Consider the following 16,692-nt stretch of genomic DNA (forward strand, 5'->3'; position numbering starts at 1 on the left):
CTCTACACACAGTATGATGCCCACCTAGCGCCTCCCCCCACACAGTATGTTGTCCCCTTACGGCCCCCCCACACAGTCTGATGCCCCTTCGCAGTCCCAAAATGCTCATCTTGGCCTGTCCCTATGATGAAGGAGGCAGACCACCGCTCAGTGCAGGCCTGCTCCATCTCGTGCAGGCTTGGCACATCAGGCATGATGAAGTCACTGTACGATGCCTGCCAGGGTCAAGCCGCCGGCGACAGGGCACAGGATGAATGGTGGCGCAGGATGCTGATGGCTCCCTTGCCGAAGTTGCCGTGATATTCAATAGTATCTGAAACCTGAAATTGCAGATACCGTTGATAGCGGGGGATGCCGCAAAATCCAGGACTGTCCCGCTGGATCCTGGACGGATTTGGAAGGACTCGCGTTTCCCCGATATTTCATTCCTGGGGGTCTCACTTGGCAGCGCTCTATCACTTGCTGCACATAGGAGGGATGTGAATGCACAAAGAACACGCGGCGGCGAAATATACAGAAAAGGTGTTTATTTCCACAAATAAGGGGCGGCTCTTGCCTCTTGCACAAACACCACACCCATCATCACATGGTCAACGGGGGTCCGGGCAGGCAGGGGACACGTGCTCCGTCCACGACGTGGCTGACGGGATTCTTCAGTCCACCAGGAGACAGCTGTTCACAGCCGGGTACTGCTCAAAGAACCCCTGCAAAAAGAGGGGAGGGTGGAGAGGTCACGCATCAGACATGTACAATAGAAGGGGCCCCCAAACTGTACGGCCGTGTTCTATGAGGAGCGGCCGATATCAGCCACTGTATCTGGAGGTCCTCCGCCCTGCAGGTGTGATCATGGGGGGCTGTGAATTTCCTGAACTTCCACCTAGGTTAAAGGGGAAACCTGCCTAAAATCAAGTGGGATTTTCAAGCAGCACTGAAAGGGTTAATAGTCTTTGGAGAGGTTTGAGGTGGGGGGGGGCTAAATTGGACTTCCCCTTTAAAGGGGTTATCCAACACCGATGATGACCCCCCCTTAATACCTTGGCCCCTCATATGGATTATAAGTTACCCCGCTCCCCGGAATCCGTGTCCTGTACGGCCGGGATCAGAAGTGACGCAGATGCCGGGGAGCGGGGTAATTATAATCCATATGAGGGGCCCGGGTATTAGGGTGGTCATTATAGGGTTTGGATAACCCCTTTAAGGTTACCATACACCTTTAATCAGCCGCTCCTCCTCACTCCCCTGGGTACATGAATGCTCAGTCCGGCCCAAGCGTGCGTGTGTTTTCAATGGCCATCGCCGGATGCCTCATCTCGTGCCAGGACATTGCAATTTGACTTGACCACTCCTCTCCTTTCTCCTAGAAATTTGGGAAGCCCCCCATACATTATATGGGACCTATAGGCGTCTACGACGATATATCCCTGGTGCGATTACCACACGCTAGGTCACCTACATTTTCAACAAGGCAGCTGGTCAGGGAGGCTGTTGCCTAGCAACAGGCCTGGTGGGCAGGTCCACACCGGACGGCCATGGTCTTGTGGAGGCCAGGGTGGTCACCGTCGTGCATATTGTTGACAGGTCACCAGAACTACTACTCCCTGGCCACCAGTGCCTATTCCGTTCGGCTTAGACATGCTGGCACTTGTAGTACTTCAGCATCTGAAACATGCTTTGTAGAAATCTCAGGCCTTTTTGGGACGTCGTCTTGGAAGTGGCACGTACAGAGAAATTTGGGAAAAGACGACAGAGCCGAAGACCGGAGAAGCAAATACCCAAGAGACTGCGCAGAATAGGAGCGGGGGAGGGGTGGGGGAGGGCTCTGGTTGCCATGGTTTCCATTATATCATCTCATAGGCTAATACATGCTATTGCTCATTAGAGAGGTACTGCTGTTGCCATAGCAACCACTCGACTAAACCACTGATGTCTGCTGTTGCCACAGCAACTACCCATTGACTTCAAGGCCAGTGTCGGTTGCCATGGCAGCAGCCAATGGGAGAGGGGCACACACATAATTAGAAGCTCGTTCACATAAACCAATAGAAGGACGCATGTGGAAATTTGCGGGAACACGCGGCGATGTGAATGTACACAAACACCATGACATCTCCGGAAGAGAGCGTAGCGCCAGCCCCGTCACACCGCCCGCCGCGACACAGCGGCTGGGGGATACAATCTAGCACAGATTATATATATATATATATATATATATATACACCCACCCCCAACTGCACTAAAACAGGCATAGCAAAGCTGAGTTTGTCATCAAAGATGTCCTAAGGAAACACCCTAGGTAAATGACAAATTCAGCTCTGCTACATCCTTCTCTATAAAAACAATACACACAGAACACAACACTCTGTACTGAAAACAGTGACCTGACTGCATGACAATTAAACAATGATACTCTCTACACAGAGTACTACAACCCCCAACATGACCCAGACAATAGACACTATAGTACATTACTCTATAGTGCTGTTTATTATTACAGGACTACAACCCCCAACATGACCCAGACAATAGATCTGACCATAGTACAATTCTATGCACTGATTAATACAGAACTACAACCCCCAACATGACTTGGTCAATAGACGTGACCATAGTACAATTCTATTGCACCCTAGCAATACAGAACTACAACCCCCAACATGAGCCAGACAATAGATCTGACCATAGTACAATTCTATTGCACTCTTTCAAAACAGAACTAACTACAACTCCCAACATGACCTGTACAATAGACTTGACCATAGTATACAAGTCCTGCGGCTTTCTAATATATGTTGTGCTTCCATCCACCCCATTTTCAAGATATCTGCTTGCTGTCAGTAAACGCGAGCACTTTCTTTACATCCTGAGGCTTTAAGCCTGTAGAGTCCTGACACTTCTCACAGCTGAGGATTTGCTACAATTGCGTCCAGTCTAGACAATCAGCGGCACAGATTCATCTCCTGATGGTTTGTTACAGTTTATCTGCGCTGATACATTGGATCAGTCTGAAGTCTTGTATTAGATTAGCACTGGTTTTCTGCCTCTTGATGCAAGGAAGAATGTTCCCATTCATTGACTGCAAGCAGAACTCTTGAAAATGGTGAGGAATTAAAACACAAAGTGTATTAGAGAACTGCAGGACTCTTCAGCTTACAGTGAATAAGCTTGAGTTACATACATTCGGGAAGCCTTTTAGTTCTTTGTGGTTGTCAGTGCAGCTGGTTTAGCTCTGCTACATCTGTGGGTATTATATATGGTTGGACTATACTCAGTGCAAAGTATTTTTTATTTTTTTTTCGCTTTCTTCAATGTCCTGGGTTTGACGACCTCCTAATTTTTATGCTGTAATTACTGCACTTGAAGCTCCATGCACAGTGTCCCTTACCTCCTCCTGATACTGGAGCTGCTCAGCACTTTCTGCTGTGTTCATATTTAAAGGGGTATTCTCTGATCACAAGAACAGGGATCCTATACCCCCCAGAGTCCCCCGAAATCAAGGGTGGTCCGGCATGTGAACTGAACTGCCACTCCATTTATCTCTATGAGAGTTTTGAAAAAGTACTCGGCTGTCTCTGGAACTCCCATAGAGATGAATGGAGCTCAACCTGCCACTCCGTTCGTTTCCAGGGGGCTCAAAGGGGTCGGGAGTCCTTGCTCTTGTGAACGGTGGGGGATCCCCACCAAATAGGGGTATAACTTCTAACAACCGGAATACCCCTTTAAACTTTATTTCCCTACTGCCCCCTAATACCTCTATGACAGCCTCACTATTAGGCTCCATTCACACGTCCGCAATGTGTTTTGCGGATACACAGAGACACAGATCCGCAAAACACGGAAAGAGGCAATGTGCGTTCTGCATTTTGCGGACCGCACATTGCCGACATAATAGAATATGCCTGTTCTTGTCCGCAATTGCGGACAAGAATAGGACATGTTCTATTTTTTTGCGGAAACGGAAGCGCGGATGCGGAAGTGCGGATCCGCAAATGTCGATGCGGACAGCACATTCCGTCCCCATAGAGAATGAATGGGTCCGCACCCTTTCCGCAAAATTGCGGAAAGGATGCGGACCCATTTTGCGGACGTGTGAATGGAGCCTTACACATGCTCATTAACACTGCCCTCTAGTGGTGACTCAGACACAACACACATATTACCTGGAAGAGAGTGCAGGTCTGCAGGACGCCAGAGGTGCAGCACATCTCCCTGACGGAGTGCATGGCCAGCTGCGGGGATCCTAGATCCAGAACCCTCATGCCCAGCTTGCTTGCCAGAATCGGGCCAATGGTGGTGCCACACGGCACATCATTCCGCACCATGAATTCCTAAAGAGGTAAATTCCAGTTACCAGAACATAAAGGCGTGGATTATGGTTGGCGTTAGGAGGAAGTATGATGGGGGTGATCACCTGCAGCGGGACTCCAACACGTCCAGCAATTTCCCGCAGGACGGCTTCAGTCACAGCGGTGGAGGAGTAGCGCTGGTTGCTATTCACTTTGATAACAGGTCCCTGATTACAAAACACAGACAATAAAGGGATTTATACAGAGCGATACAATGTATCAAGCTGCACATAGGGGCCTGCAGGGACTAACCTTGTGGAAGAGGGGCCGATGATTCTCCTCATGTTTGTCCCTGCAGAAGAAATAAAACAAGAAGTTTTGCAGCTTTCTAATATACTTTGTGTATCAATTCCTCATTGCTTTCAATATATCTCTGCTTGCTTTCTGTGAAAGAGGCTAAATGACCTGATTATGTCCAACTGACACATGAATTGTTGCAGGTTTGTAAAAAATAAAACATCCCAAGATGGGTTTCCAGCCTCTGGATCGAAAGCGCCATGTTTCTGTTCACAGACAGCAAGCAGATATTTTTAGAAAGTCGTAGATTTTTTTTTTTAATTATACAATGATTGAGATTTATTTTCAAGGAAAGGCATCATATGGGGATGCTCCAAAACAAAGATCATTAGGCCCTTTTTGGCAGCTGCCTGACACCAGCACTCCCCCCATTTTCATCTTCCTTCTTCGCAGCACTGGTGGAGATCACGTCCCAGCGCAGGTGGTGGGAAATGGGAATGAGACCAAACTGAAATGGGCCCCATCTCTCCAGGGGCCCCACAGCAGCAGCATGGACTCTCTCTACGGTATACTCATCATGTTCTTTTCATGCTTGATCCCTGCAGTTTCTCGTAGCTGTGGAGGACTACAAGAACAAGCATGCCCTGTACTGTGATTTAGTAGGGATCTGTCACCTTCCCCCCTCTTCCTTGCAGTCTCCGCTCACATCGGGGTCTCTTACATGTAGTTGGGGTGCACGGCATGGGCCATGTCGGCGCTGATCATGAAGGATTTGGGCACGGACTCCTCGAAGGCGGTGAGGTTCTGCGGAGTGGAGGAGATACGGCGCAGGATCAGCTCCGTCAGAAGCGACTCGGCGCCGTGGGCGCTCTCCGATCCGACCTGCCGAGACACGAATGGAAAGCGATGAATACGGTATATACTGCGGCAGCGTACGGAATTCTCCAAATGGCGAGGTGGTTGTCACAGCCCCGCCCACATGACTAATAACTGCATTTAGCGCGGTCTTTCACTTCTTCCAACCCCTGGACACAGAGGTGGTCACCCAGCTTTCCCAAACCTCTGAGCAACTTCTCCCGATAATTCTTGCGGCAGATTTTCCATTCAGGATCCCGGAAAAGCTGGGTGACAACCTCAGTGAGGACTGTACATCAGCCAAGCCGGTTGTCACCCGGCCTTTATGGATGCAGCATTGTACGTCATGTGATTAAAGGTCAGGCCGTCTCCATAAAAGTCGCCTACATACAGCGCAGGCGTCACGCTCCCAGCATGCCTCACCTCTTCATTGTCATACAGGGTGATCATCCTGACGTTGGGGTCATTGGCGAGAGAGGTTGGGGGGTCACAGGAGCCGAGAAGAGCCTGCGGGGGAAGGGGGGGGGGGGGAGACAATGGACGGCAGATTAGTCAGAGGAGATGACATTTTATTGCTTTGCTATTATCACATTGCTAATTCTTGTTCACAGCTGATCCTGGGAAAGCTGGGTGACAGTAAATGTGGCCACCATCACAGCTTTCACAGGCAGTGTATGAGAAGGAAAGCAGTTACTCCCGTCAGGACCCTCATCTATCAGAGCAGCTCCCCTCCGTGCGTTTGATGGACAGCCCATTGATTTCAATAATAACAGGGAAATGCATCATCTCTCCTGCGGGGGCGCTGCAGCTACGCTGAACACCCCCCGACTGCTTCCGATCACTGGGGATCCCCGAGATTAGAGTATATTCATAGGACCCTTATAACAAAAAAAGAGACTGTCCAAAGCGGAGAACCCCTTTAAGGATGAACAGCCACGTCTCCTGCACAGAGAGTAAACGATACGGACATGTAAAGGTCTGGAGCCCGCAGTCCCTCAGGAAGGAAGACTTCTTAAAGGAGCAGCGTCACCTCTTCACCCATGGATGCACGGCTGGCCATGCACACTGGCTGAACGCCATCTCTCCTGCCCCCCCCATACATGCTTACCCCAAACCGAGCATGCATGTGTGTCTGTTCTGAAAGGACTGAGAGGAGTAAGCCACTGACAGATCGGACATGTTGAAATCCAACTGCCCAATCCTTCTTTCCCTGACATCCGTCATCAGGAAGAGTCAGGAGGCCACCATATAACGTTAGATCAGACGATTGTCCTCTCCGGGTGAAGTCGGCGAGTTTGGCCAATATACATAAAGCTGATAACAGAACAATAAATAATCGCTCAGCAGTTAAAGGATATGGACACCTTGGAAACAAAAAAAAATAATAATTGCATTTTACTCATTTTGGGCTAAAATTTCATTTTATCAATTGGTCTTTATTAAAAATGTTCAGCTGTGTCTGAGATGCAGGAGTTAAAACACCAGTCTGTTTTCTCTGAATCCTGTCAGCTGACAGCTCATGTGTATGTCTTCTCTGATCTCCTGACACTTATTTAAGCCATATTCCTATCAGTTTGATAAGAATTGAGGTGTCAATGATGGAAACAGTCAGCAATGATGTCACAAGCTAACTCCATCTGACTACAATAGATCATGCCGATTGGCGCTTTACACCGGAGGCACTGGGCATGAGGACGGGATCCTGTACCCTGCACACCCAGGCCTCGCCCGTCACCACTGCTGCAGCTGCCATGTATAAGGATCTGCTGGAATAACCCCTTATTACCCATGTACAGGGCAGAAATCCCATTCTTACCCAGGATCACCCTGCAGCCGTGTAAGCTGGCACCATACCCACCTGAAGGGCACAATAGCAGCTGTGCAGATTATCCAGGCGCGGCCCAAAGATGAACTCCTCATAGGCGCCCCCTAAAGTCTGAAAGAGGAGGGAGGAAGTTAGCAGGAGCGACTGACACAATCCCATGTGATACAATGTAACAAAGTGTAGATATGAGTCCGGAAATGCAACTGATTGGCTGTGGGTGCTCCGCTAGGTCAAGCATGGCACATAGACTAGATTGTCCACCCTCTATTATACATCCTGGAAGTGAAACATTCACTGGGGATGCTCCACTAGGTCAAGCATGGCACATAGACTAGATTGTATACCCTCTATTATACACCCTGGCAGTAAACCATTGGCTGTGGGTGCTCCACTAGGTCAAGCATGGTGCATAGACTAGATTGTCTACCCTCTATTACACATACTGGAAGTGAACCATTGGCTGGGATTGCTATACTAGATCAAGTATGGCACATAGACTAGATTGCCCACCCTCTATTATACATCCTGGCAGTAAACCATTGGCTGGGAGGGCTCCACTAGATGAAGCATGGCACATAGACTAGATTGCCCACCCTCTATTATACATCCTGGCAGTAAACCATTGGCTGGGGATGCTCCACTAGGATCAAGCATGGTGCATAGACTAGATTGTCTACCCTCTATTACACATCTTGGAAGTGAACCATTGGCTGGGATTGCTATACTAGATCAAGTATGGCACATAGACTAGATTGCCCACCCTCTATTATACATCCTGGCAGTAAACCATTGGCTGGGAGTGCTCCACTAGACCAAGCATGGCGCATAGACTAGATTTTCCACCCTCCATTACACATCCTGGCAGTAAACCATTGGCTGGGTTTGCTATACTAGATCAAGTATGGCGCATAGACTAGATTGCCCACCCTCTATTATACATCCTGGCAGTAAACCATTGGCTGGGATTGCTCCACTAGACCAAGCATGGCACTTAGACTAGATTGCCCACCCTCTATTATACACCCTGGCAGTAAACCATTGGCTGGGATTGCTCCACTAGACCAAGTATGGTGCATAGACTAGATTGCCCACCCTCTATTATACACCCTGGCAGTAAACCATTGGCTGGGATTGCTCCACTAGACCAAGTATGGTGCATAGACTAGATTGCCCACCCTCTATTATACATCCTGGCAGTAAACCATTGGCTGGGAGGGCTCCACTAGACCAAGCATGGCACATAGACTAGATTGCCCACCCTCTATTATACATCCTGGCAGTAAACCATTGGCTGGGAGGGCTCCACTAGACCAAGCATGGCGCATAGACTAGATTGCACACCCTCTATTACACATCCAGAAAGTGAATCATACCCCTATGTAAAATGACATTTAGACAGGACCCTCATCTAGGCCGATACGAACAGCACTGTGTGCCAGTCACAGGGTCCCGGTGCGCAGCGCTGTAATGGTCACTTACTACCGGCAGTAGTAAGTGACACAACGGCGAAGCGTGATAGGACATACCGCAGGTTGGGTGTCAGTCAGGCAGAGCTCCAGTTCCAAAATCTGCTCCGGTTTGACCCCCAGCCGGTCACAGAGCAAGCTGAGCAGAAGAGGATGATGTCTCTCCGTCTAGAGGGGGATTTAAAGAGACAGGCACTACATAAACGGCCATCAATCTGAGGCAGAAGGACAGTGGACGGCACCATAACGTGAGCAAGAGTCCAGGCTGGTGGCCATGATGTCTTTCATCTCACCTGGTTTTGGCCTCCAGCGGTGGAGTGACAGGACGATCCCGAATCCATGGTCTCCTTCTCCAAACCTTCTTGAACCGAAGAAGCAAGGATGGGAACGCTGGCAGGAGAAGAGAGAGGGTGAGAAGGAAGACTCTGGAGCGCGCAGGACTCCGGGGTCTGCACGTCGCTCGCACACTCACAGATGCTGCTCTGTATTGGGTCCAAAGCTCTCGTTGACGTTCCTCTGCAGGTGGATGGCCAGATGGGGGATGCGCAGGATGGGGCGCTCCACGTAGACCAGGCGATGCTGCAGGCGGTGCCCCTCCTGAGACCGTGCAAGAATCATAGATAACATCGATAAATGTCCAAAACAACATCTTCAATTGTTTTTATTACAGTTTTGCACTTGTTATGGAAACCATCAGCAGGCAGATTTGGTTCTATTACCGGATCTTACTCTGGTTTTATTGTATTGTAGTTGGGTGTAGATGGCAGCTTGCTTATCAAGACCATATGGCCATACGCAGAGCTCCTGTGGCTCCGTAGGATTAAACTATAGGGGCCCCGTCTGCATTACAGGCTCCGTGTACATAAAAATACCTCGGCTTGCACAGGATTGGGCATCCATGTGTTAAAGAATTTAATAAGATCCATAGCAGAAAACCATTATACCCACCTTCAAAGCAATATAGACGCACAAGAATGACAGATCTGTCAACAGCAGCTTGCTGACAGTTTCCAGCAGCTATATATGAAGTCATGCAGTAGAGGACTAATTATCAGAATTATGTATCAAAAATATCATCACCTTAACGATCACTCGACCAGCGACAGTCAGATCTCGGTCAAACCAGGTGCTCCAGATCCCACCGCCATAGCACTCGACGCCGACCTGCAGATATCCGGCCTGACCGCGGCAAGACCTGCGCTTCACCTGCCGTAGCAAGACGTAGATTAGAGAGGAGGACGGGCGACGCTTGGTAATTCTAATATCGTGTAGGGTCCCTGCCTTACCCTGAGACACGGGCTGTCTGTATGGGCTCCAACCATCGTAAATCCATTTCCCTGCTGGTAATGGCCGCCCACTGCAAACGCCACCAAGGTGGAGTAATTGCGGGTCACAAAGTACTGCACGGAGATAGGAATGGGTAAGTAGGTCAGCCCCGAGCGTGCTACTTAATAGTGAGAAGGGGCAGCGTGTGCTTACCTTGTGGTTGGGTTTGATATCCCAGTGATCGGCTTCCTTCAGCTCCTGGAATCCTGCTTGTAAGAGGCGGCTCTTGCACTCCTCCACCACTAGGGGGAGCAAGAAGACGTCTTAGGAAAATAATCTGCCCCCAGCGACCTCCGTACCAAACTATATGCACAGACACATCGCTGGGGTTCACCTGATTAAAACACTGCTGTTCTTTCATTGATCCGAGGCTCCTAAAATGAGACCTTTGGTGCAATGAGGGCGTCACCAATGCTCTTGTTATGCCCAAGCTCATCTCCTTGGTATTGCAGCTCGGCTCTATTGTAGTCAACGGAGATGCAATACCATACACAACCTGGAGACAGATGTGGCGCTGTTTTGTGACATGCACCATCTCAATGGTAAAGTGGGGACCTCATGCGCCGCTGTACGGGGTCTGGGCACACTGTTCCGCTATAACCATGACCCATAGTGGGGCCATTGATTTTAGGTACCAGCTCCACAACGCCATCTGGTGGCGGTATGAAGGAAATGTCTTTAGGCCAGGTTCACACAGTACATTATTTTTTATTTTTTTTTGGGGGGGGGGGGGGGGATATGCTACCACTTTATGGTCACTGAAGATCTTTCCTTTTGGGACCCCCCTGATCCTGAGAATGAAGGGGATGCAGCGCCGCTCTAGAGCTATATCCCCTTCAGCGGTTCTGTGCACTGCAGTGCGGCGCTATCCGAGTAAATGGGCCTGGCTGCATTACTCTGGGTGGCCGTACAAAGAATTGGAACCGGACACCAGAATCCTCTTCATTCTCAGGATTAAGGGGGTCCCTACTTTATGACATTTGACTACTTTATGACATATGACTACCCCTAAGACATAGTATACGCTCTGCAAGTGCCAAGCCGTGCCCAAAAGACCGGGCAGTGGTAAAGTTACGGTTTCTGTACATTCATAACGGCCGTCTACACAGCTGGCGGTGAAAAATGCTTCCGATCCCCAGCACTGGAGCGGAGGTCTAGGTAAGTACCTTCCGGTGCAATGTCTGACAGTGGGTACACGTGTGACAGACCCTTACCGTCGGTGAGACATCTGCACGTCTAGGATAGCCTGCACCTGTAGGGTATGAGAAGAGGGAAAGGGCTGTGTATATTTCAGGGGTGGAGGTCACCAGTGATCTAAATGGCACCGCAGGTAAATCAGTGCATAATACTGACTCGTGTACTTCACCCACCGAAGAAATAGACAGGCCAGCACTTTCCTCTTATCACTCAGTTCTCCAAGGAACATGGTGCAAAGGGTAAGATCAGGTACTTTGGACCACCACTGCCGCACGGAGCAGGTGGGTGGTGCAGGCAAGAATGCAGAAATCAGCTTTCACCATGCAATATGGTGACACTTTATAGCAGCCACCACTAGGGGGAGCTCACTGCCTACAGATTGATGCAGTTCCCATCCAGTTCAATACTGCAGTGAGCTCCCCCTAGTGGTGGTTGCAGGAAGAATGATATCATTTGGCATGTATTGAGATCAGGCAGGTCTAACTAAACATGGATTGGTAATAAATGTGTAGTACAGAGGCAACAAACTTTAACTTAACTTTTTAAGGTGGTTTTGTTGTGTCAGTTTACATTGTGCTGCATCTGTTGTATCTCTGCTTTGGAAAATCTAGCTTTTCTGTGTATGAACCCTGATCAAGGCTCTCACCTTCTATCACAGGCATCCTCAAACTGCGGCCCTCCAGCTGTTGTAAAACTACAACTCCCACAACCTGTAGGCTGTTCGGGCATGCTGGGAGTTGTAGTGTGCAACAGCTGGAGGGCCGCAGTTTGAGGATGCCTGTTCTATCAGATATGCCGCCTCTAAAGAATTGCACAATGACCCAGGTTCTCTTACCATGATATGGAGAAACTCCACGATTCAGAAACTTCAGAAACTCCCTGGCTGCTGCCTGACCTGCTTCTCGTGTTCCCTTCATGGCGGCAACCTGCAATGAGAATTAAAGGGATAATGAAATACCTGATGGTCAGGGTATAAACCACCCCTGAAATGCCTTCTCTAGACCTATGGCCTTGATCTGACAGCTGGTACACCTAATCCTCCAGCAGGGCATGGCCGGCTAAGGTACAGTATGTAGGTCACGTCTTGACTCTCATCAATGGGCTGCGCTCGTAATTGCTCTTGTATTGACTTGAATTGGATTGAGGTGCAATACCAGACTCAGCCTACAGGTTAGAGTGGCGCTGTTTCTGGAAGAAAAGTATGTTTTTCTGATCATCCCCCTCCAACATATGATGAGAAAAAGTTTTTCGCAGGAGGAGACCGTGGCCTCCCATGGACACCTGGTAGGTTTAGTATATTTTACATAGGAAAGTGGCAAAAATTAAAGAAAAAGTCTGCAGAATGAGGACGCCCCCATTAAAGCAAGCACTGTACATTAACAGCCTCCTCCGCCCCCCCTTATTTCGCCCCCAAAAAAACAAACAAACAGGATGAGCTGCAGTCATTTGTAACTGTAATATCAATAAGGCAAAGTGAGAAAATAGAGAAACTACAGCGCCCCCTAGATGTTGCAGAACTACAACTGCAAGCATGAGATCACGGAAAGGGGTTGGTCCATTGCAGACATTGATGGTAATGCACCTATCTGCATATCTGGCCCCCCCCCAGAGAGAAGGAGTGCATGGTGCACTCTCCATTCACTGCTATAGGAAAGTAGCTGAGCGAGCGTGCACGGCTATTTTCGGAAGTACCATAGCGGTGAATGCAGGGTGGCAGTGCAGTGCACTCACCTTTACTTCGGGGGCCTGTTCTGGAGATATAAACGAGTCCCAGACATGGGACCCGCACCTATCTGACATTGATGGCATATCTGAGCGATACGAAGTCGATTTGCATAAAACTTTGTTTCAAGACTGTACAGACAGAGCACTATTAGAATGTATTGGCTCCGATGAGCCGAAGTTATTACTTAGCGAAGTCTCAATTGATTTATACTGTAAAAAAACATTTCCCGAACTCGCTCCGTACAGTATTGAAACAAAGTTTCATCCGAAGTCGATTCGCTCATCCCCAGTTACCAGGGTCTGAGATGGGAAAACCCCAACTACAGACAAGACGTAATATTATCTTTGCGTAAACAATGCACAACAATGTAAACAAACTGCTTGTCACTGGATACAATGTTGCACTGCAGTTTGTATACACAGCACTGAGCCATGCACTGCACATCTGTAGCGCAGCCCCGGTGTGTACTGACCTGCATGGTGTGTGCTGTCACTGCTCTCTCTGCCTGGGACTACATTCACTTCCTATATCTCTGTACTCAAGAGCAGCTGCTGCACACTGCACACCCCAGTATGAGGGACCTCTGGGGGATGGGAGGTTATACTGCAGTCTGGACGCCAGAAACTGAAAGGAAAACTACAGGGGTAGCACCACATTTCTCAGACTGTGTCACGTCTGCGCTGGCTACACTGTAACAACACTGCAGCTCATATGCAAAATGTATTATAGCGGCCTTACATAAAACAGTAAAGGATGCTATGCTTGCAGGCTCTGAAGATACCCGGGCTCCATAAGGCCCTGGCAGTAGGGCACAGATGCAGGGTTCAGATTCAGTTTTTTAGCAGAGGTTTTGGTGCAGATTTTCCTGCAGGTTTTTTGGCCAAAGCCAGAAGTTCTGCTTTTAGGGTCCATTCACACGTCCATGAATGTGTCCGCACCCGTTCTGCAATTCTGCGTAACGGGTGCGGACCCATTCATTCTCTATGGGGGCAAGAATGGATGCGGACAGCACACAGTGTGCTGTCTGCATCCACATTTCCGGAGCGCGGCCCCAATTTTTCGGTCCGGGGCTCCGGAAAAAAATAGAACATGTCCTATTCTTGTCTGCAATTGCGGACAAGAATAGGCAGTTCTATGAGGGGGCCGGCCGGGTGTATTGCGGATCCGCAATGCACTACGGACGTGTGAATGGATCCCTATATTTCCAATTCCTTTTGAATCCACTTTTGGCTTTGGCTGAAAAACCTGCAGGAAAATCTGCCCCAAAAACCCCATGTGAATCTACCCTTTTTAAATTTGGTGCCAAGAGCCCTGGGGAATCAGGTGAAAGACCCAGGTTGTTGCCCCTGGTGCCAGGTGCTGCCAATGCGGAGCGAGGGCTCATGCACACGGTCACATTTTGCAGTCCGCAATTCATGGATCTGCATAAAAATGTCCTATCCTTGTCCACAAAACAGGGCTGCGGAACCGACTTACGGATGCTGACAGCACTCAGGTGTGCTGTCAGCATCTTTTCGGCCCTTTTGAGATGAATGGGTCCGCATTCTATCTGCAAAAAAAGCGGATCGGATGTGGACTGAAACTACAGCCATGTGCATGAGCCCTAAAAGATATTTCCCTTTAAAAAATCCTAGTAGGGGCCCATACACGCGGCCGTTGCTGTTTTTGCAGTCTGCAAATTGCCAGATCCGCAAAACCCGGATACCGGCCATGTGCATTCTACACTTTGCGGAACTGAACCTCTGGCCATCTACAGAACTGTCCTATCCTTGTCATGGACATGCTCTATTTTTTTTATAGGTGTCGTGGAATGGACATACGGATGCGGACAGGACACGGTGTGCTGTCCGCATCTTTTGCGTCCCCATTAAAGTGAATAGTCCACATTCGATACACAAAAAATGTGGATTGGATGCGAAAAGTAAATATGTTTGTGTGCATGAGCCCTAATTAGAAGTCCTGGAGTCTTAGACCCCTTTCACACGAGCAAGTATTCTGCGCGGGTGCAATGTGTGATGCGAATGCACTGAGCCCGCACGGAATCCGGAACCATTCATTTCAATAGGTCTGTGTACATGTGCATTGGTTTTTTAATGCATCACTTGTGCGTTGCGTGAAAATCGCAGCATGCTCTATATTCTGCGATTTTCACGCATCGCTGGCCTCATAGAAGTGAATGGAGCTGCGTGAAAATCACATCGCATCCGCAAGCAAGTGCGGATGCGATGCGTTTTTCACGGATGGTTGCTAAGAGACGTTGTTTGTATACCTTCAGTTTTTTTTATCACGCGCGTGCAAAACACATTAAATCGCATTGCACGCGATCGCAGACAAAACTGAATGACTTTGTTTGCGAAATCACGCATTTTTCACTGAACGCATTCGCAACGCATCCGGACCTAATCCGCACACGCTGTTCTGCAAGGGGCTTTAGGGCTCATGCACACGAGCATATTTTCTTTCCGTATCCGTTTTTTTTGCAGACCTATGCGGAACCATTCAATTGGTGTGTATTTGCATGCGGATTTTCCATGTGTGGATTTTACTAAGTGATTGGAGAAAATCCGGTCAGGAAAAATAAAACAAATTTACATGCTGCGGATTTTAAAATCCACGCTGAAAAAATCTTTCAAATTCTCATAGGACACAATGCACATGACCTACAGTACGGATTTTCCCCACTCAAATCTGCGTGGAAAATCCGCACGCAATCCTGATCGTGTGCATTTAGCCTTACTGTGTTTCCTCATTATAGCAACATTTTTACGTTACTGATAAGGGTCCATTCACACGTCCGCAATTTCCTTCAATTGCGGACCCATTCATTTCTATGGGGCAGCACGATTCCCTTCCCGAAAAAAATAGAACATGTCCTATTCTTGTCCGCAATTGCGACAAGAATAGGCATATTCTATTAGTTTCGGCAATGTGCGGTCCGCAAAATGCAGAACGCACATTGCCGCTGTCCGTGTTTTGTGGATCCGCAAAACACGTTGCGGACGTGTGAATGGACCCTTAAGAATGTGGCTCAAATAAGTGTTTATAACCTTTTAGCAATTTAGAGATAAGGTTTATTAGATGACACAAAGTGAAAGTAGCATTCACACCGCAAGACAAACCGTTAACCCTTTGTGACAGAATGACTGAATATTTTTAATAAAGACCAAATTAAAAAATGATTTTTTTTTTAGGTCAAAATTAGTAAAAATACTTTTTTAAAGGGCTTGCGCAGTGCGTAAATATTGATGACCTACCCTCCGATCTGATATTGATGACTTTAATATCTACCCACTGTACAAACCCTTTAATCTAAATAGGTCTAAAGTTCTGTGCTGGTTTATTATTGACTATACCTTTATAGCAGTCAGAATTCCAGTTTTCTGACACAGAGCTCCAAATCTCCATCATAGACATGTCATTACATGATACAATTCCGTATGCCTGAAATCACCACTAGGGGGAGCTCGCAGCATGTAGATTTATACATAAACTTGAATAATATAGCTGTCCTCAGTGAGCTCCCCCTAGTGGCCACTTCAGATGAACAGAACTTGAAGAGAGCTGAAGTTGTGGGCTTAGAGCTTTGTCTGGAACTGGCTACTATTAAAATATATTATGGAATTATTCAGCACAGAAGGGGTTCATTATTATTTATAGACCCTGTCTCTCAATATACATTCTTCTAGATGCCCCTGTGTCTCTACCCAAAGAATATAA

General features: G+C 48.2%; 1 protein-coding gene across 1 annotated transcript; it reads right to left on the reverse strand.

Moving 5' to 3' along the window:
* Positions 1-510: 510 nt before the first annotated feature.
* LOC122944908 (aspartyl aminopeptidase) lies at positions 511-13,516 on the reverse strand. The gene is made up of 15 exons (XM_044303637.1): positions 13,448-13,516; positions 12,085-12,175; positions 10,206-10,294; positions 10,013-10,126; positions 9,807-9,932; positions 9,199-9,323; positions 9,020-9,116; positions 8,787-8,894; positions 7,294-7,371; positions 5,859-5,942; positions 5,302-5,462; positions 4,596-4,635; positions 4,409-4,510; positions 4,158-4,325; positions 511-704 (listed from the first exon to the last, which is right to left on the reverse strand). The coding sequence occupies exons 1-15, from the start codon at positions 13,451-13,453 to the stop codon at positions 654-656; spliced, it is 1,440 nt and encodes a 479-aa protein (XP_044159572.1). The 5' UTR covers positions 13,454-13,516; the 3' UTR covers positions 511-653.
* Between the last annotated feature and the right edge of the window lie 3,176 nt (positions 13,517-16,692).

Source organism: Bufo gargarizans, chromosome 8 (genome assembly GCF_014858855.1).
Source record: "Bufo gargarizans isolate SCDJY-AF-19 chromosome 8, ASM1485885v1, whole genome shotgun sequence".
In the NCBI taxonomy this organism is placed as follows: domain Eukaryota; kingdom Metazoa; phylum Chordata; class Amphibia; order Anura; family Bufonidae; genus Bufo; species Bufo gargarizans.